General features: G+C 36.5%; 1 protein-coding gene across 6 annotated transcripts in view; it reads right to left on the bottom strand.

Annotated features, from left to right (window-relative positions):
- Positions 1-1,614: 1,614 nt before the first annotated feature.
- Hook1 (hook microtubule-tethering protein 1) overlaps positions 1,615-22,815 on the bottom strand; it is a 63,284-nt gene continuing 42,083 nt past the window's right edge. For 2 of the 6 annotated variants that reach the window (NM_001107946.1, XM_039109897.2), the window contains exons 11-22: positions 21,746-21,947; positions 21,030-21,140; positions 16,450-16,537; positions 16,312-16,372; positions 12,533-12,673; positions 10,960-11,053; positions 9,390-9,424; positions 8,797-8,879; positions 8,135-8,235; positions 7,061-7,162; positions 5,357-5,425; positions 1,615-4,820 (exon numbers count right to left, since the gene is read on the bottom strand). In NM_001107946.1, the coding sequence (NP_001101416.1) occupies positions 4,650-4,820; positions 5,357-5,425; positions 7,061-7,162; positions 8,135-8,235; positions 8,797-8,879; positions 9,390-9,424; positions 10,960-11,053; positions 12,533-12,673; positions 16,312-16,372; positions 16,450-16,537; positions 21,030-21,140; positions 21,746-21,947 (1,258 nt within the window). In that variant the 3' untranslated portion in view covers positions 1,615-4,649. Of the gene's footprint in view, positions 4,821-5,356; positions 5,426-7,060; positions 7,163-8,134; positions 8,236-8,796; positions 8,880-9,389; positions 9,425-10,134; positions 10,179-10,959; positions 11,054-12,532; positions 12,674-16,311; positions 16,373-16,449; positions 16,538-21,029; positions 21,141-21,745; positions 21,948-22,815 lie in introns of those variants that run through there. The other 4 variants (XM_063287638.1, XM_039109898.2, XR_005504438.2 and 1 more) reach the window with 3 other exon arrangements.

The following is a 22,815-nucleotide window of genomic DNA, read 5'->3' as shown; positions in this document are numbered from 1 at the left end:
AAGAGCAGTCAAGCAGTAAACACCAGAATATTGAGGATGGCTTTTAATAGAAAGTCACAGTATGGAGACTATTTTCAAAGCAGATACCTAGAGAATGTCAAAGTAGAAAATAAAACAGGTTTACAATTTACTAGAAGGATTTAGCAGTATATATAAAGTGGCAGACGGGCGAACCAGTAAACTAAAGAAGTTAATGAAATTGGGAACTCCATAGGACAGAAGTGGGCACAGAGAAGTGAGCAGAACTTCATAGGTCCATTTGTGAACAACAACAACAACAACAAAAGTTTCTTTAAAAACCAAGACACGGTTTATTTGCAGCCAAGGCTTGGGAACGTCCCACTCTGAAAGTTACTGACTGTACTTTTACAGTTATGGGTGGTCATAAGTAAAGTGTTTACCACAAACACTGTGGGGCATCAGGGCAGCAGAAAGTGGGGAACCCTGCCAGAGATCTCAACACATTCTTGGCTTTTGGGTTGGTGGAAGTTACTGCTTTGCTAATACATCTTGTAAGTTTTACACCTTGAAATAGCTACATAGATGGCTCAGCATAGATAAAAATAACTTCAGCTTTGGGTCTGTAGAATTCCAAGTCCCTATGATCAGTTAAGTGATCTACAAAGTACAACTCCCAAAACAACCTCAAGTGACTGCAATCTGCACTGAAATAGAAGAGTTAGTGGCACTATCACTATTTAGTTAATTCACTAACTAGTGAATTAAAAACAAAGTGATTTTGATTTCGTTAGGACATCACAATATTCTAGAGTTGACAAGTCCCAAAATAAAGTTTGGGAGGTATCCTGGACATCTACCTAAAGTGAGGCAGGCTTTTCACTTTTTGCCCTGTCCCTATTCTTTTATATCTTTGGATTTTTATGTGATCGTAACACACTTACTGACAAGTCAGCAACGTCAACAAAAGCCAACATTTGCAGACAGGGTTTGAGAACAAGGAGCACCTGTGCGTTCCTCAGTCCGTGTGCTTTCCTCAGTCCGTGTATAGCTCGTGAGGATAAACACAAGCTGGGCATGGTTACCAAGATGGACAAAGAACAAAATACAAACTAGCTTTACACAAGAGAATCTTGAGCTAGCAGCTCACAGCTGAAGGGTTCAAATGTGCTTTGTGGGAACCATGAGGCAGTGGGGGGGAGGTCACAGCACTAAGAGGAGCATGCCCATGTTCTCCATATGTGAGCTCTGTATTATTCATATCTAGTCAGCCAGAACTCGCGTGGTCCTGACACCACGTCACAAGGAGGAAAAGGTGTGAGGTCCATGCCCAAGGTACTGCAATAAATTATTAATGAAAGAATTTTATTACATTATGGAAACTATTAAGAGATAATTCAAGAATGGATATTGAAGTTAGCCCTTGATAAAACTCATGTGCCTAGAAATGTTCTGAATTCCACATTAACAAAAGATATCTACATTCTAATGGTGAAAACAAGAGACTAAGAACACATAAAAATCACTTTTATGTAAGCTGTTCACACATAAAAATTAAGCTTGAATTCATGGAATTTTGCTTACCAATCAAATTTAGCCCTTCACTGAAATGGAAAATAAATATGCATTTGTAGCCATTAAAACACCACAGCAAACTGACTCAGAAGCAGACGTTTATTTACTTAAAACATTTCACAATTATATTGACAATTATTTATTTAAAATAATATTCTAAATACTTACAAAAATAAATCAAGTATTGCTTCTAGTTTTCAAGTGTGACAGCATTTGCCATAGAAAATAGAAGGGACCTTTTGAATAAACTAAACGCTACACTGAAACTTCCTCAAGTTTAATAACTACACACTATTTCCTCTGATGACTTGTGCTTTATAAATGTCCAAACTATTTCTGTGCAACAAACAGGATCACAGTAAGACTGAATGTATAACAAGCCATATACATTCATTTTTACACAAAATGTCAGTACTCTGGCCCAAACCACCATCATCCCCAAAATGCCAGATACACCATTATACAGAAGTACATGTGGTTGTGAAGTTTTTAACATCCAGTCATCAAAGACCAGATATTTATTATTAAAGTATACTCAGCTAAAGGTTGCTAGGCAAGACATTTTTTACTTACATTAAATCATTAGTCAAATCATTAAAAAAATAGAATAAACTTCAAATATGTCTCAATACATTAAGTTAATCCCAAGATAAACATCAGTGTCATAATTATATCCAAAAAGAGAAAGGAGTATCACTCCAAGGACAACCACTTGAAATTCAAGGTTGTTTCTAACTTTATAGTCACTGGGACAAACCCCTGCTTATGCATTCAATCTTCCCTTCAATCCTCTTGGAAAAGCATGGTTCCAGATCTGACTTCTACCTGGTAGGGCACCAGTCTCACTGCATAAACTATACAAGGAAAGAATCTCACCCTGATCACAGCCTGGATTTCTGTGATTAATCTAGATGATATAGAACTTTACACTAGTTTTGTATAAACATGTATCAAACATTCAAAATTCTACTTAAAACTAGAAAAATCAGAAAATTTGCTTTTTTTTAATTAAGAAAAAAGAAATCATCCTTATGTCCTTATTTGTGCTATATTACTTACTTAGAAATTTATGAGCAATTGTACTAGAAACAAATTTATTGAAGTTGATGTTTTACAGTCAGCTCCATTAAAAGGGTACTTATAAAATCTCAATTATAAGCAAATACAAACACTACCATCAATGTCTTCATTGACAAAAATATACCCAAATGTCATAATTTTTAGAAAAATGTTAAATAGCATGCTAATAATTTCAAAGTCTTATTTCACTAAAAGACATAGGCAAGCAGACACTGTAAGAACATACAAAATACAAACCAACAGTGTAAAATACAGACAAGAATCATCAAAATCTAAGAGGTAGTCAACAGAAGGAACCCTGATAAAACAAAATATCCTGGCAGATGCCACTAATCTCAAAGACCCCAAATCACTGTGAAATTCTTATATTTTAAGAGGTTAAAAGTTACTGTGCAAGGATTTATAGGCAGTTATCTAAATGAGTTAATACTGCAAATAGAACAATACTCATATCTGCAAAGGACTAAGAATTAGATGTAGACCACAGCCCCACAGCCTGCCAGCTCAATCTGCCTTACTCAGCTACCACCACCCCATTTTGCTTACATATGACAACTCCCTTCTTTTATGCTACGAGGACAGAGGTGAGGAGCTGATTCACAAGGATCAAGCAGCTCACAAGTTTGCTCCTTCACATTATGATTGGGAATGTTTGGGGTAGACACAACGTTGTCTCACTTGTGTTTGCTACGCTCTTGTCACCATCTGATTCCTCTGTACATGGGAAATGGATGTACACTTCCTACATTTGTAGTCTAAGGAAGTCATCAAAAACCAAGACTTACTGTGACTCACTGCACAAGAACTCTCAACAATGAGAGAAAAATGTGGCTAGTAAGTGTTGGAAGTGTGACCAACACAAGAATGAACCATTTGTGGCTACATTAAGCAATACTGATTTAACAACTAATATTCCAAAGCTGTGACTTTAAAAAGTGACCCCAAATTGGAAAGTAACACCTCTGGAACAGACATCCTTGGGCAGACATGAACTGAATGCCACAAATACAGCTCCAGACACTCCTTAGAGGAAAGCAGAAACCAATCTGGCTATAAGCTGTTTCATCACTGTTTCTTTTCAATAAAGAGGCAAAATTTCTTCTTAGAAAGCAAAGCCCACAACAGTGCATACTTAAAGGCATGTGGACATTTCAAAGTGTAGTTTGCTTTTCATCAGAAATATAAATGTCAGTTTATTTCCCATCTTAACCCTTTGGTCCACACTCATTCACAGCAATCCATGTTCAAAGGGGCATCCAACTCAGAGAAGCTGCGCGTTTGTCACTTTTAAGGACAAAGTCACTACAACAGCAGTTTCCCAGCTCTGTCGTTTCCACAGCACCCGAAGCATCCTCTAGAGGGCAGAATTAACTACAGAGGCAACTACACAACAGTCTAAGGAATTCACCTGCAACAGTTTTTCACCACATGCCTAACTGGAAACTTTTCCATAAGGTTAATCTAGATAGTAAATGACAAACTACTGATTACTTCTTGCAAATTAACTGACTTGCTGTCACAACTAAAAACAAAGTTGGAATCTGCATTTGCTTTCCCACACATGATGATGATGATGATGCCATTTCAAGACAAGTATTTACTTCATCACACTTCCAACTACTCCAATGTGCTGCCCAGAGACAGAGCTGAGTCTGTACTTTGCTTTCTAAGTAAGCTGGAAATGTTGATTTGATATATTTTGACTTAAATACAGTTGATTCTGAGGTTGGGAAGGTAGCTCAATTAGTAGAGCAATTGATTTTGATCCCTAGAACTATATAAACTTGATACGGTAGTCTACAAGTGTTGTCTATTAATCCCAGTGCACAGGAACGGTAGGAAGGATTGATCAGATGTTCAAGATCATCCTTGAATATATTGTGAATTCTATGCCATTTTGGGGTTATGAGACCCTGTCTCAAAGCGAAACCAAAATAAAACTAGCTGCTACCAAGCATCTTAACCTTTGTTTTCTATCTGGTAGTTCCTTGGGGTACAGACATTCTGAGGCACTTCTGTTGTGTTTGCTTTGCAGACTAGTCAGACGCCGCAGCTGGGACTTTCACAGAGAGGTTTCTTCGGGTGCTGGTGATGTGCCGCTGCTGTGCTAAGAAGGAGCGCGCGGGAGCAGCCGCGACGCTGTCTTTGCAAGCACTAGCACCGCTCACCAGCCGAGATTCCATGCCCAGTTTCTGAAAGGCCAGGCTCTGAATGAAGAAACAGATAAACATGCTAAAATGTAATGTCATCACTACAGCAGTTCTAGCAGGCTAATGGTTGAGAAAAAATTAAGGATTCAAAAGCCAATCTATGTCACACAACACTAGGAAGAGGGCACAAAATTCAGCGTCTCTCTTTTAACCCACTAAATTTTACATCTAGACAGCATGCTAGAACTAAGTTTAATTATAACAAAAAATTTACAAAGCAATTGTGTGTGTGTGTGTGTGTGTGTGTGTGTGTGTGTGTGTGTGTGTGTTAGAATCATCACTGTACTGCACAACACATCATACAGAAGAACCTAGATAAACAGATCTGGAAGGTGTAGGTGGGTATAAAACTACCTGGACAAAAATACTCAAGTTTGGTCTACTGGATTTCTGATCAGGGAAGGTATTACTCTGACAGCAGATCTTGTAACACAACTGTATTGTACTAGTATAAAACATATTTCTTTCTATTATTCCAGTCAAGGAAGTGATCAACAGGGCTTAAACCCACTCACCACTGAAACTTAACACACCTTGTTATACCAGGCAGAAACAATGAGTTTTTCCTCATAATCCCTGAATTTTGCCACTTTACATTCACTCTGCAATAGAAAATGATTAAGACAACTAAGATATCAACAGTTTCCCCAAATTACTGAAAAAAAAAAAGTAAATTCCATACTATCTCAACTCCTGGGAGAATAGAAAAACATGCATTTGTAAGGTACATAAATTACTAAAGGAGTGAATTATGCAGAATGCAATCAAAACATCTTTTGCGAAGACAAAGAATGTGAATAATCCTCATTTTACAAATGTTCCTCAGAAATAGCAACTTAAACACATATACAGCACACCCTTCGTGATCACTTCCTGTGCTGCTGATTCTCATGACTTGAGACAAAAGCAACTAGCTGAAATACCAGTATGGCGCCGTACTGAAGGAGTCAAACCAAGGAGAAAGGACACAGCAAACAAACTGCTGGGCTCCTCAGCACCACTGTTTATTATTCTAATAAGTCACTTCTGTAATTCTGATGAGCAGCAGATATAGGGGTACAAATAATAAAAACAGTGAGTGCTTGTATCCTCCTTAAAATCCATGCTCAGGGGACAGAGTATGCAAGGCCCAAACACCTAGAGAATAGCCCTTGCAACCCAACTTCTCCTTTTCTTACACACAAGGGATAATGAACAAAAATTAAGCACCCGTATGCTTTGAGTTAATCAAGGCTTTTCCTTCAGAATCCTCTAGTGAGTGCCACCACTTTGCCATTGCTCTTTTTGGAATATGTGCATTGGCTTCCTCTGTAAAACGAATGGTCAACACACTTGGAAAACTAAGATTTTAAAAATTATCTAGTTAAGTCTCCTTATTTTGGACAAACCCAGCCCAAGAATCAAAAATGAGAGATGAAGCCTGAGATGCGTTACCAATGAGCTGCAAATCCAGCCTCTGATTTACAGATGTTTAATGCTGGACTACAGAAATGCAAGATAGACTTCTGCATCCCCAAGGTACTTTATCACATATCAAAAGATAAAAATACAAAGTATCCTTCTGCCATGCAATGCAAGAGGACTCAAACATGGTGAGAGTTTCTGTTGTGTAAACACAGGCAACATTTTATAGAGGAAGAGAATTGGACATTTGAGTTAGAACTTGAAAAAAAATGACACATTTCTTCAGACATGTACTTTCTCTGTGCATTTCATACACATGGCTTTGTATGGACAGATGCTGATAGCAGGCAAACATCAGCCTGGTATATATATTCTGGATGCAGGAAAGAGAACATATTACAAGTTTTGAGAAGAAATAATTCCATCATAGCTCACAATGACTTGGTAGGACATCATACAAGGTAATTATGCTCTAATTATATGAGAAGAAGCCAATCACAGTTCATGGGGGAGGCCATATAACACAGTTCAGCATGTCCATTTCAAAAACAGCAGCAATTCTTGAAAATAGTAGTCCTGTAAAACATTTTACCATAGAAACTGAAAAAGCAATTAAAGTATCTTACTTGAAACTGTACAATACCACATCCACCTTTATTTATAAAAATGGTAAGTACTACTATAAAAATTGTGTAAGAAAAAAAGGCTAAGAACCCAACCAATTATCAGGATCACACCATGAGGAACAAAGGTTTTGTGGATGGCAATATGACAGAGATTACTTCCCAGGACTCCGTGGAGGGTGAGGACCTGAGTGGATGTGGAGGCGTTACCTCTAGAATTTCAATTCTTCTGTCCTTCTCCGCCAGCTGCTTTCTCAGTAACATTATTTCTGCTGATGCTGGATTTAATTTGGGATCTAAAGTTTTAATGACCTACATAAAGAAAAAAGTCCATTTTGACTTTACAAGTAACAACAACATAAGAACATGCTTTATAAAATTATAACATAGATTAGATATCAATCTAACATAGATTATCAAGTCATTAGAAATTAGTTTACAACCAAACCAAATTCCTCTTGTACATCTTCCATGGCAGCCACTTTTTCTGTTAAACTTTGAGCATTGAGGTTTGATTGTTTAGCTTTTAAGAATTAGATGTCTTAGTTTTATTTTGTCTGAGTGTTACTTTTCAAGGTGGCTGGTCATGACCCCATAACAACTTAAGCCAGATCACTCCATACCTCTGCTCAGAAGCCTTTGGTTTTCCACTTTACTCCAAACAAAAGGTAACCCTGAATACAGGTTACCTCCATGACCTCATCCTGAGCATCTGCCTACATGTATATATGTGCACTGCATGTATACTTTGTGCCTACAGAGACCAGACAGAAGATTTGTCATCTGAGTCCCTGGAACTGGAGGTACAGATGATTGTAAGCCACCAGATGGGTGCTGGGAATCACACCCAGGACCCACAGGTTTATCAGTTGGACATTTGAGTTAGAACTTGACAAAACAACGTATTTCTTCAGACATACACTTTTCCTATTTATTTCATACACATGGTATTGTCTGAACAAACACTGACACAAACGTTTAGGTTCATTGTTCTGAAGTAAAAGACTTTCTATTACAGCAGCCACATTCTTTAGTAAGTTCACTCCTTTCAGTCGATGTTCAAGCTGTCCCTAAGGTCATATTTACCAGACACTAAGTTAGAATGTGACTGAGTATGCAGACGTCACATAGAAGAAGCCAGAACCTCACAGGCAAGGCAAGGCAAGGCAAGGTAAGGCAGAGAATAGCAGAGTGACTAGGTTCAGCACTGAACAGCACTGCACTCAGAATCAAGTATAATGAGAACATGGGCACAGGGATGGGCTGAGCAAGTGTGTCACTCACATTCCTGGCTTTCTCTAAGTACATTTTGTATCTCTCCTCCATCGCTTTCATGTCTTCATCTTTCTTCTGAAGAGCCGCTTCAAGTTCACTGATCTTTTGGGCTATTTGTGAAAAGAAAATTAAATCAATTATTACCTATTAAGACACTTGATTTGCACACAAAAATTGTATTTGTCAAATTAATTTTCCAATGGCTACCAAGAAAACCCTTTAATTTCTTCTCTGTCATTTATTCATATCTAAAACCTCTGAACTATAAGTAATATACCCTCAATCATTCTCTATAACCTAGCTATTTTTGTTTTGTTTTTTAAGCAAGCATCACAGAAATGAAGCATACTGTTCATATGAAAGAAAATAAAACACTGCCTGATTTGAAGTTTATTTTAACCCATCCCGAAATTATTTTACTCAGATTCTATAGTATTAACTTGACTAGCATATACAATGTTTGATACTCCTTTATATCAATCAGTTCATGTTAAAATTGATCTTTGCTTTAAAATTAATATGCATATGCAAATGATCTGAGCATTAAAAAGAGCATGGTTCTTATGCAATGTGCACAACTATACACTGTGTAAAGTCAGATCTATTCTTATCTCCTTCACTAGAAGGGGCAGATCCTAAGAAGGCTGATCCAGGTTTTAATGAATACTTACCATTCTGACTTATATCTGGCTGAAGGTCTTCAATGAGCTCCTGTTTCTTCTGTAATTCTTCATGGACTTCTGTTAGTTTTTCCCTGAGTAGTAGAGAGCATGGAGCCTGGTGTCAAACAGACTTGACGATGAAAACTGGTCTTCGCCACATAAATTTTTGTACTTGGGGCAAGGATCTGTCTGGTCTTTAGTTTGCCACAGGTAAAATGGGAACATATTTCCCTAACTACATTGACTGCTGTGAGGATGTTAATGCACCTGATTCATAGAGCATTCTAAAACTGTTGCTTTTCCCTCAGCACCTCCACTTCCTATGCACATGAAAGGACATGCTCTATAGAGTTAGTAGCCATATAAGCAAGGTGGTCTGATAGGTTATATGTGTCAGATGATATTAGCTCTTTAAAAGTACAGGCATTGGACTGGCTGACAGACATGAGCAGTTGAACATGTTTTCTTTTGCTTCTGGTAGCAGTGGTGAGTAGTCTGATAACATCAGGGCCTATGCATTCATTCACCAAGTCAGAAAAGAACATTTTCCAGAAGCTTCTTCAACCCCCTTCCCCTTTGAAATGAACATCAGTTTTACTTACATATGAGCTTCCAACTTCTGCTTTAATTTGCTGGACTATAAAATTAAAACAGTTGCTGTTAAGATGACTCACTTACAAAGGGTAAATTGCCCAAACATCTAAGTCTCTGAACCTCTTTCAAAGGTCTATTATGTAAAAAGTCTTCAGAACATGTACTTGTAACAGCACAGTTTCTAAAACCTAAAATTTTAGGTATAATTTCTATATCAAAAGGGAAAGGAAACGAGAATAGGAAATGAAGTAAAAAAGAGGAACAATTAAAACTTCTACACATTTTTGAACACATTAAAAAATTAAACTTCAACTTGAAAAATAGCAAATCCAAGCTGAATGTGATATATTGAGGAGTATCAAACATTTCAGTATTTAGATAACAACTACTGAAAAGTACAGATTTTAATAGTTACCTTATAAAACTACTATTGTAAATGAAAGCACTTGAATATCAACATTAAAATAAGACAATTGGATTTTTTTGTCAAAAACAATTTAAAATAGCAAGTTTCCTCTCTTAAAAGTGGTACTTTAAATCATAACAGCAGTTCTACTTCTACTAAATACCTACAAAGTTTAAAAGACACAATCTGATAACATTAATAAATCTGGACATTAATAAATCAAAAAGAAAAGATGAAAGAATTACTCTTGAAAACGCTGCAAACCAAAATGCATTCCCCTAAACAGGTGCCACCTTAGCATTCCCTAATGCGGCTTAGCGTTATCCGTATTAAAGAGGGTACAATACCGTATATATGCGCATATGAGATGCCGCCATGCATGAGATGACTTCTATGTTCCAAGTCCCCAGGGAAGAAAGAGAAAACCATATAAAGTATGCAAAAGACAGGAAGGAAATGCAGCCCTTTCTTTCAGTTTGCCTTTCTATCTCTCCTAACTTTGGAGCTTCCTCCCCCACCAGTACTTTCTAGCAACTGGGATCTGCTAGCTCATCCAGGTCTACCTACCTTTGCTTTATCAACTACATGCATCTCTCTCAATTCTTTTCTTCCCCACATATACATGTAAAGTATGAAAAAACTGCTAAATGTCAAAATTTATATAAATCTACATCTTTTCAAGTTTTCTTATCTTAGCCCACATTGTCTGGAAGGCTTTGGGATGGTATTTGAGAGGGGAAACCAATAGGAGAGTGCTGTCTTCAAACTGTTTTAATGTCCTTCACACTTGTTAGCATTGCTTGAATGACCTGTTAGTTGTAATCACTTGTTTCATTCTCATTTTCCTACTAAGAAGTTTTTTTCTCATTTTTGTTTTTCTTCAGGCCAACCTCAGTGAAATCCCAGCAGATCTGTTAGGTCTCAGAGTGCGTCACTCTGTTAAGCCAAGACTTAGACTTTAAGGAAAGATGCTGAGCAGCACAGATAGAAATCATCTTATGATACATATGAATAATCTATTTAATTCAAGTTGGCAAATCAATGCATCTGCTATGCAGATATATACGGTATTTGAAGGTACCCTTAATGAGAAGGGTAGCATTTCAAATGCAGATGGGCAGCAAAAACTCTATTAGAGAATTAACACACAAGTTATGGACTTTGTTACTTACACTTTCACCTTCAGACTTAGAGCCCTGTTCTTGTAACGACTTCTGGAGGTCCTCAATTTGCTGCTGTAGTTCTCCAATGCGCTCTTTGCTCAACCTATTGTGACATGAGTTGGTGTTTATCTATTCATATTTAAAGTCCAAGCAGCTATGGAGTTATAAAAATGCACTTGTGCATTTAATGGAAATGCTAGCAGAAAGAAGTACAAGGTGATTTATCTGTGACACGCACAATAGGTAGAAGAGGATGTAACTTTCTTCTCTTAAAGCATATATATGTGCACATGCTGAATGCAGTCACAGGTTTATCATTCCTGATCAGTTGAGTAAAAGCGGAAACCTAGCATTTACAGTGTTAGCAATACAATAATAGTCAAGTCTCTATTTTGCTCACAGAAAAAAAGTTCAAGTGTCTGAAACTGCAATGGTCTCTTTAGGATCTGGTAAACACTGGATAAGCAAACTATCCAGCTAGTCTCTATAATGAGTAGCTATTGATGAGGTAAGTTAGAGACACTCAGCAGTCAGATCAATAGATGCTTTCGATGTGAAAATCAGAGTGTATAAGCTGTGTAACTAACTTCAGTAAGTTTCTGACCTTCAGTCTCCATGTTCTTATTATTTATGGCAAAAGCATAATCATAGTTACTAATTCAAAGTGAGGATTTAACAGACTTGGTCCCCAAAAGTGCTTGTATGAAACTATTACTTATGAGCGTAGAGAGATAGCTCAGCAGAACGCTTGCTTGCTTGCCATGAAGGAACCCTGGGCTTCAGCTTCTAGAGTTTGAAGCATAGAAGGAAGGGCATTATGAAGGATTCTCACAGGAAACTCTTACAAGCTAGCTGTGAGTACTGTTTGTTTATGATTATTAAAGTCCTAAGCACTTCAGTAGGACTAGGGAAGCACCCTATTTGATGCTATATTATGCAGACTGTTCCTGTGGCTAGTTGAACAGAGTCTGAATTTAAGTGACTTGAATTTAAGAAACTGCATAATGCAGAAATGGAGCGTTGCTTCTGCTAACATATTGCATTGTTTCTAGTCTCATGTAATAGTTTATTACTAGTATTCCATTCCCATGTCCAAGATTGTAGAATGACCAATATTATTAAAATATAAATGAATTTTTTGAGAAAATTCATCTCACCAGTATAAATCTCAGAAAAGCACTTTATTCTATTTAAAAATTTAAGTTTTGATCTGTGTTAGCTTTTGTTTCATATAATATTATTGAAATGACATAAACCTCAGTGCAAGAATTTTAAAAATTTGACTATACAAGCAATGCCTTAGCTATACACCAACTGTGGCAGCTGTCAGACCATTATTTACTCACTTGTTTTCTTTGAGTTGTGAGGACATTTAGTGAAATTCAAGAATAAGTAGTTGGGATAACCAGACTATCACATGAACATATCACTCATTTATTTTATGATTATCACTTGACTAAATTCCTTGACTTCCTTCCTGAATATAGTGGTTGGAGACACCTGCTTGGTTATGTATTGAGACCACAGTACTGTATCCCACTTTAGATAATGGAGTCACATAACATCTAGAGGCAACAGTTACCTTTGCTCAGTTTCCAGCTCGTTCATCTTGCGGTGTTTCTGTTCCAACTGCTCCTGCAGCTGCTCGATGCGCTCATTCTCCGTCCCTTCTTGCTGCAGGCGAAGCATTTTGTTTTCATGCTGGAGTCGAATGAACACCTCTCTAATATTTAAAAGCAATTTTGTTTTTCAGTTTTTAAAAATAAAATCTACTATATTCTTTTCAAATTGTTACTACATCTATTTATTTGTATGTATAAGTACATATATGTGTATGTGCACATATGTTCCAGAGTATCCATGTAAAGCAACTTGTGAAATCAGTTTGCTCCTTCACCATGCGTGTCCAAAGCTAGCACAGGAAGACAGGGCTGGCAGCAAGCACCTTAACCCACTAAGCTATCTCACTGGAACCACCATATGATTTTAGAGAATTTGTATCTACCCAATAACTCTAGCTTTAAAAGATGATCAAAACTTCTGAGAATTTAAACAGAAACATTATATGTCCTGAAAGGTCACACCTCAAAAGAAAATTGTTAAAGGTTAACAGTAAATGACCATGAGTTAGACCATTAAATCACTATGCAAGACAATGATTTCATTTTTAAACTTTAGCAACTTCAGAAAATGTAGTATATATTCTTAAGATATATATAATTAAAACAACTAAATGTAAGAAAAAGTTTGCCTAAAAACTTTAAATATTCTTATGACATTGGTCTCTATTTTTCTTTTAAGAAAATCTGTGTGTTTCATTATCCACGAATCAGTTGAAGGGCATTCTGTTGTTTTCATTTCTTAGCTATTGTGATGTTCAATTCTTTGGACATATGCCAAGGAATGGTTTATTTTTAACTTTTGAAATTATTTGGTTGTAAAGAAAAATAAAATGATAAAATTAGGAGGTAAAGACTTGGAAGAAGGAAACTACTAAGGTAACTCAGATCCAAATACAAATGCTTTATTTCTCTTATCTGTAGCCCCAGCTCTGACTCTCCCAGCTCTACTGGAGTAGCCACAAAAACCTGGAAAGTAAAGGGCCATGGAAGAGACAACCTCCAGAGAGAACAGAATGATATAGGTGCTGTGAAGGAGTAAATGGGGAAAATGGGCAGAGAAATAAGTTGGGAAGAATAGAATAGCACAGTTCTGAGAAAGAAAGAGACAGAGAGACACGGACAGACTGACAGACAGATGGACAGACAGTGAAAGGGGCAGGAGGGATAAATACACTGGATATTTTCAAGTGGGAGAATTATTTCATGTTTATCTAAAACTACATATATAACAATGTGTGGGTGTGTGTACCTTTTTTAAATGAAGTTACACCACTTGTTATGATTATGCTTCCTCCAAGAACCAAAGATAAAACAAAACAAAACAGAACAGAATAAAACAAAACAAAACAAAACAAAAAACCTCAAAACAAAAAACCTCAAAACCTAAAACCAAAACCAAAACCTTGTAGGTATGAACCTTCCTAGCTGTTGGTTGGAGGCATCGAGGAGAGTGCTAACCCATACACTATTGCTGCTGTACTTGGTTGTTCTCAGGAGGCTGAAGGTAGCTCCCTGTTGTACAAAACACCAGGCACTTTGGATTTAAGAGAAATTCAGCAGGATCTGACCCAAAAGTCTCTGCGGGGACTAGATTTTACAGTACTCCAAAGTACCAAGGAAAGAAAATAATCAGTAGTCCTACTTAGTGTGATACGTATGAGCCACAATCGCCAGCAAGGCAAGACAGCCCAAAGGTGCAATGCTGGCACGTGTATCTCAGTAACTGGAATTAGAGCCCACAGCAGAGCCTACCACGGCCATGACTAGTAACTGCATTCTTTTTCTTTCTTTCCTTTTAGACAGGGTCTTAATATGTACTGTAGCTCTGACTGCTGTGGAACTCTAGGAGATCTTTCTGCCTCTGCCTCCAAAGCAGGGTGTGGGATAAAAGCATGAGACACCATACTTAGCTTTTAAATGCAGTTTTAATACTTATCCCTAGGCCCACAGGTGTACACTTACATGTACCTCTTGTCCCTCATCCAAGAAACTTCTTTTTGCTACTGCAGAAGACCATTATAAGAAGCCAGAAATTGTCAAAATGTTGAGAACAACTGATTGCGGGGTGCTCAGCCCCAACTCCTACATTTACAACACAATCCTCCATCTAAGTTTCAGGAAACATTGCAGAGAATGTGCTGGGAAAACTGTGTGAGCCAGAGAACCAGGATATGTCTGCTGAGACATAAGTCAGGGAAGTTGCAAACATGAAATCTCAACTTTTAGACTGCCTAAACAAGACCTGCGCAATGACAGCATCAGATGGATGGGGAGATTTCACAAGACAAAGGTGATACTGAGATACTACTGAGAGTCGGTCTTCTCCAGGAATGAACCTCTAATTGGTTATCCAATTCTAAGTGGTCAGAACCCAAAACACACATGTATCAGCAACACTAAATGGACTCAGCAGGTAAGATCTATTGGTTTAAATTCATATGTAGCAATGACAAGTAAATAAAGAAAGGTAATTAATGAGGAGGGGTACACACAGGGGTTAGAGACAGTCAGGAAATGGTATAAATATAGCACACATATATGGTATATTAAATATTTTCAAATTATATTAATGGTTCATATAAAGGTTTTAATGGACTTTACTTATTAAAATGGAAAAATACAAAATTTATCCTAATATTAAAAAGGAAATGTACGCTTTCTCCTTTTTCCAAATTTCATACTCCCAAAGCAACTACTTTCAACAAATCCAAATTTTTGTCTTAAATGTCAACAGCATCAATCTAAAAATTAAGTTCTACAGCTTTGAAAATCTAATTTTAGTATAACGATCGACTCAACAACAAAGCGATTCTCACTTTACACAACTATTCAGAGGCTTATGATGATATTGCTTTTTGTCTTATGTCATATGGCTTAAAATGAGTTACTAAAAGTGTACAGTAAAGCAAATTTTGCCATACGAAAAAATCAGGCTACAAATTTAGACCAAAGAGAACTTCAGTATTATTTCTTCTGAAAAAAAAAAAAAGATACTATATATTCCTTGTATATGAGGTATTAGTAAAAAGCAGCTGGTACTGGTCATCTAAGGATGAGTTGGGGGTGACGGGAACGGGTAACAATTGCTACTGGGTGTATATGTCTTATGGGTGCAATAACCATTCTAAAATCAGATAATAACAGTGATGGTCACAATGTGAAAGTGAGAACTGGGAATACAGTAATAAACAGCAAACTGTATTTTTAAGTGGATGAATTATATTTTAATAAAACTAAACAAGAGATAATCTAATCTGACTTTTAATGATTAAATCCTGACTCCTGGGGAAGTATTTTACAAGTGGATAGGTTAAATACCTAATTCACCATAAACACAACCAGGATGAAAGCTGGACTGAAGGGGATTGCCTATGCTTCCATTTTTTTAATTTTCCCACTACCACTGAAAACTTCTATTTTACTCACATGGATTTGAATGTCATATATTAAGAGTTTTTCAGAATTAAAAAATAAATAAAAATGGTTTCAATACAATACAGACCATGTCTTAAAAATTAAACTGTTACTCTGTCAGTTATAAAATTTTACTTCTGATAGTTTTTTAAATTGCTGAAGTAAAATATTAAAGTTGTTTTCAATTCTATGGTAATAAACTTCTATTAAATAACTAAACTTTTATTAAACCTTAAAGATACAGAAATATAAAAAAGAACAGAAAAAAATGAACTGGCACTTACTTATACAATCAGATATGACTTATCAATTAGTACAAATTTACCTGTACTCCACTGGCATGATCTCAGCAGCAAGATTTTCATAACTTTTTGTAGCAGATGAATCTAAGTGATGAAAATCAATTAGTGTGTTATCAGTATACTTCAGTCATTAGAAAAACAGTTCAATCCAACCAACTCACCAGCTTGATTTAGGTGATCTTGTTGTGCTTTTGAGCACCGCAGCTCCTCATTCGTCTCTTTCAGAGTGTCACGCTGTTCTATCAATCGCTAGAAAAGAATTGTTTTATCAGCAGTTATAACCCCATTAACAACCAGTAGACAGCAACTGTGTGTGTGTGTGTGTGTGTGTGAGCTTTTTGTGAGTTCATGCAGTTTATTCACATCAGCAGAGACAGTTGAAGCCAGAGAATGAAGGAAGCAGAAGATTAGAATAAATTGCTAGTTAGAGGCTTAAGCAGAGCAATTCAGTGAGAAGCCGAGAGAAACCAGATTCAATCAGTCAGTATGAAGAGGAGTTTGAACCAGAACAGCTGAGTTGAACTAGATTGCCAGAGTTCAGAAGGAACTAGAAAGGGTGAGCTTATTCAGCAGTAAGTCTCTGAGACAATTACATCTGTTGTATCAGTTATTTTTATAGATTTGACTGTAGCTTCTGTATATAGTTTGTGGATTTTTCTTTTCCCACCCTTTATCTCTCCCATCCAATTTCTCCCCCTAACAGTAGACAGGAAAGAAAGAAGGGGAGGGGGAGAGAGATCTAATTCTTTCTTTTTGTTTCATTAATGAGCATGACTACTGACAAACTGCATCCAATCCCCCGAGCAGCCGACAACCACACTCTTGGGGTTCTCGCATTTCATATACCCTCTGAAAAGTTCCCAGGATTCCAAATGTCACACACACAAACTATCTATGGCTGGCAAAACCACGTCACTGCTAGAACACAAAGCAAATCACGGTCAGTTATTGTGGACAGTCCAAAGCAGCCCCATATACCTGGGATTAAAACAAAAACGTATTCTTAATAATATTTCTATGGTTTTTTTAAAAAAAAATTCCAACACTTAACATCCACAATACATTAAAAAGAATCCTTACATAATAAAAGCCAACAATTGAAGTAAAACATGGGAAGGATCTTAAGAGCTCTTTTACAGGAAGTACTATTTAGGCAAATAGCCATAGAGTACACATACTTGCTCAATGTCCTTAGTCATTATGGAAATACAAGTAAAAGTTGACATGCTATTTCACATTCAGTAGGATAGTTAAAATAAACCAAAATGACAGAAAAGTATTGGCTAGGACATAGAAAAATATTAAATATACTTATTACATGTCACCACATCACCTTTCTTAGTATGTTCTAGAGAAATGAAAAAATACCCACATAAAAACATGTGAACAAACTAGCAGCAATATTTATAACAGTCCAAAATGGCATGAGTCCCAGTGTGACTAGACAAATGAAATCTGCTACATCAACACTACAGGCATTATTCAACGATAGATAGTACATCTGTCAGGACCCATCTAGGAGAGCCTAAGTCTAGCGGGTGACTTTCCTGGAGATGGGCCATCCTTTTGCAAGGCTCTGATGGGTAAAACACTGAATTGTAAGGCCTTCAAGAGAGCTCATCCCAGGATTGATTCTTGTTATTGTTATGTCTTTCCTGTAATTATTAAATTAGTCTAATAATTCCTAGGAATTAGGCCACCCTATTGGGCAGATTTTCTGCAGATAAATGAAGACATACTCTCTTGCAGTAATGCTATTTAGACAAATTGATATCATAATTCATAATTATGATTCTACAGAATTCCTAAATTTATAGGAGTAATTTGGAGCCCTTTAAGCTAGTTTGAGTTCTGTAAACTTTCATGTTCCACAGGGTAATTGCACTAGGATAAGCAGGCTTGGGACAAATTTATGATCAGAGACATTTCTAGGCTAGCTATGAGACCATTATCAGATGACTAAAGGTCATTAAACTGAGACGAACAATTTATTGTAAGTACAAGAACAAAGAAATATTGCCTGGATTTATCTATACAAAACTTCAAAACTAATGAGACACAGGAAGATCATTTGCCTCTTAACAAAACTATGCTACTTTATGACAGAAGTTTTAAATGAACAGGCATGTAAACATTCCTGCTGAAACTCCTTAATCAATTTATTGACTTGAATTAATGTCTTGAACTTGCAGTGAACTTTTTTTTTGATACAAAGACACTTGAAAGTCATATAATCTATTCTCCTGAGAAAATACAAGTTCTAAGAACAACAGTAGAGAGAGGCATTTTTCTTACATGAAGACTTGTTTAATTCACCAAGAAATGGTAAAAAGAAAGCTTTTTCTTTCACGATTTGAGATATGAGGTTTTTTCTTTCAGCAATAAAGAAGATGGGTTTTTTTTTCTTACTTTCATCAATAAAAAGGTAGAAGTTTTTCTTTCTCTGAGTAATAAAAGTGGGAACTTATTTTTCATCTAGAATGATTGAGTTTTTTCTGCACTGGCGCTTGTTCAATGAAATTTGCTCATGAAAGCTTTTGCCCTATTTACCAAAAAAAATAATTATATATATGTGCAATATATATGCATATGTAAGCATGGGTGTGTGTATGAAACTTGTGGAGTTGATAAGACACATGCTTGGGCTAGACCAGAAGGGTTATGTATGTGAATGTGTGTTTCTCTGTGCACACTGTATACCAATTTTCTTTCTTTATGCATGTATGCATGGCATTCTTTTCCTGACTCTCAAGGAGTTAACTAACTCAAAACTCCTGATCAGTGAGAGAATTTGTGGAAAAAAATAACAAAAAGCCAGAACAATTGTTGCGTTACTTAATCCACCTCTGCTAAACAACAGGTTTCAATCTCCAGAAGCCAGCAGTTTCTGTCCACAGCATAGCGAAGAATTAAGTAAGATAAATATTATTGATATTAAGCAGCTCTTACTCTCCCAAAGCCAAGTTTTGCTTCCTGTAAACCACTAATGCTATGCCCCACCACTGCCTTCCAGAGAGAACAAATGCCAGGCAGACTCCCCGCATACACCATATAGAGCTTGTGCTAAAGTACAGATGACATTGAACAAGATAATCATAAAACCTACAGTCATGTCACTGCATGCTCTAGACAGGCCAGAAAAATGCAGACAGCAAATATATATAAACAGTTGCTCAGACTGAGAGAAAGCAGACTCGACCATACAGTACTTGATGGTGGTAGTCATGGATCATTTCTGTGGATATATATTAAAGCTGCAGATGATGATTCATTTTAATTTTCAACTCCACTGAACTATGTCTAGAATATCAGCAAAGCACAAATAAGTGGTTGGCAGGGGTGATGATACTTCAGAGATGATTAGAGTATGAGAGCCCTGAACCAATGAATGAGTTAATCCTTGGTAGATTCACAAGACCATGGTACTAGAAAGAATAGAAGCTGGAGCTTTGTTGGAGGAAACAGAGTGCTGGGGCCATGTCATTGAGGACTTAGCACTTGTTCTGGTGCCCTCCTGTGCGCCCCTCTGTCTACCTACCATCCACCACTGGGTGAAAAACTATTCCTCTAAAATGTCACTGCTTTCATGATGTCCAATCCTACCACAGGCCTGCCAAAAGAAGGAGGCATTATGAACTAAAACTATAGTAACTGGTAAGCTCAACTGTATCTTTCCTGTCTACATATATGCCAGACATCCTGTCATAGCAAATAGCTCAATGACACCCTTGAAACAACATATTTTTAAAGAAGTAGAATATATAGTATACTTATATATGCTAATAAACCTGTTTATGGTCCTTGCTTTAAAGTAGCTGGCTGAAAATCACCAGTTAGAAAACATGCACTAAAACACTGCTACTTCATTATTCTTCTTGACAAAAGTTAATGGAATTGAATAAAGGATGTGTGAAAAATGGAGAATTTTCCATTCTAAATGTCACCACCAATTCCTATCATCAATATCTTCTAACTTTCACCACAGAGATCTTATACTCTCGGTTAAGCTTAGTACTAAGAATTTTATTTTGTAGCTATTGTCACTGGGTGTTTTCATGATTTCTTTGCAATAATCTCACCACTGGTGCATAAAACAGCTTGACTTTGTCCTACAACTTTACTGAATTTCAATTTCTCAATTCTAATACTCCTTCAATATTCTATATAAGAATCATTGAATATTGCTAAAATGTCTAACCCACCCAAAATTATTCATATTCAGTACAAACTCCATAGGAGGAATGACAACATTTTCAAAAAAAAAAAAAAAGAATGAATGAATGGGAAAAAGCTGGAATTTCTATGAAACCACAAGAGATCCCAAATAGCCACAGTAATCCTGAACCAAACAAACAATGAAAGCATCATATTACTTGATATTAAATCAAACCTCAGAGCCACAGCAACCAGAACCACAGTACCAGCAAAAAGTAGTCAAACTGACTGGTGGAATAAACCCAGTCCTTTTTAGTCAACAGATCTTCCATCACAACAACAAAAACTTACACATAGAAAAACGAGCCTCTTAATTATTGTTGTCAAAAATATTAAAAAGAAATCAACCATATTTCTATGTACTGATATAGCAACTACAAATGAATTAAAAACTTAGGACAAGGAACTAGAAAATCATTAGGAAGGAAATATGCTTAAGTGTCAGGTTAGTGGTTAAGGACTAGGATTAGGGCAATCCAAAGTTTTTTAAAAAAAGACACACTTCGCATCAAACATTTATGATCACCTCTTTTTCCTTGAGTAAAGTTTCGTGTTTCTCTTCAAGCCTCTTCATTTCGAATGCTAGTGTATCTGCCCTTTTGGATTCAGAGGAAAGCTTAGTGTGAAGGTCCTGAACCTTTGGACGGGAAAGAAAGTGAAGGAAAATAGATCATGATACTCATAAACTTTCAGGGTTGAATAAATAAAAAGCCTGATTGGAAATAAAATGTCTAATATTAGTGTCTAATTCTAAGTATTTAGAAAAACAGAATATCAAAATAAGAATTACATAAAATTCAACACATTTTTAATGTATTTGATATACTTAATTTATTAGTAGCAGTATTAACAATACAATTAACATAATTTAACATAATTAAATATTTAGAAGTAGGCCTTACTTGACTATTTCTCTGGATTGTTTGATAGATGGCACAACAGAGTATTGAAGGTAGCACTACAGTCTCTACCATTGTGCAGGCATTGTCCACATAACAAAACACTGACAAACAATAAAAGGTCAGCAGGAAAACCTGACGAGCTCAGAAGGCAGTAAAAAGGTGAAGGACACAGGAAGTCAGATTCGTTGACCATCCCTTAAACTACAATTGTAGAAAGAAGAAATTCACTGGAAGCACACAAAGCTACACCTGATGCTTCTTCTGAATCACTCTGAGAAAAGCAGATGAAATCACCATACCGAACTTGTACTGCATCAGCTGAGAGGCGCAGTCGTCTCACCTGGCGCTTATAGGTCTCTAGCTGTGCACGAGCTGCATTGGCCTTCTTCAGCTCTTCTTCCAAGCTCACAGTGTTGTGCATATACATCATATTTGTCTCCTGTAAGGATTTCACCTGCTTGCGGAGGTCATTTAGGTCCTGGAGCTTCTGACGATACACCTCCACTGTTGACTCCAGCTTATTTGCTTTGTCTGAGGTAGCCCTACAACGATAAAACATGTATGCACACGTTTTTTTCCAGCTCTAAAACAATTCTAAACAATAACAAAGACATAGGTTTAAAACCATTTCAAGTTCATTTTTTTGCCATAAAGTCACCAAATATTAAAACACTTCAAATTTGGTAGATTGATAAGAGTTTTAGCACAATGTATCAAACTTCTGTACACATCATTAAATAATCCTCAGCTATCTGCAGTTCCCAGGAAAACTGGGTATATAGTTTATTAAAATGTACATGTTCTATATGCTTACAAAGTTGACTCAATTGACAAATTTGTCTGGTGAAGCATATTTCTTTAGAACTACATTTACTGGGCTAAAGCAAAAATGAACTGAAAAAAATCAAATCGCTAAATAATAGCTATAATGATTTCTTTTCATATGTGTATTTGGAACATTAAAAAGTCACATAAAAATAATAACAGAGGCCTAGCAAAATGGTCCAGTGGCTGAAGGTGCTCCCCTCCAGCCTGAGTTTAGACACTAGAACCCACTTGTGGGGAGGAGAGCCAATTCCTACAAGGTGTCCTCCCAAATATATCATAGATATCTGCTGAGCATACATTTTATATCTCACTTACAACCCATCCTGAAAAAGAACATTAGAATTATTACCTTACGCTTAATTTCCCATAATGTGATAATGTATCATTTACAAAATTCTAAGAAAATATTATCATTTTGGGTTTGTAGATTCTCATCTGAAACTGTCCCACCAAGAACTAAACATTATACCTTTAAACTGCAGTTCTAATTAATAAGCACGGAAGATGACCAGAAGTCTAGATAAAGTGATCATTGCTCAATACACAGGGATGATACTGAGAGGCCTGGTAAGGCTGCAAATC

This window comes from Rattus norvegicus, chromosome 5 (assembly GCF_036323735.1).
Source record: "Rattus norvegicus strain BN/NHsdMcwi chromosome 5, GRCr8, whole genome shotgun sequence".
Classification (NCBI taxonomy): domain Eukaryota; kingdom Metazoa; phylum Chordata; class Mammalia; order Rodentia; family Muridae; genus Rattus; species Rattus norvegicus.
This window is presented reverse-complemented; position numbering and strand designations above follow the sequence as displayed.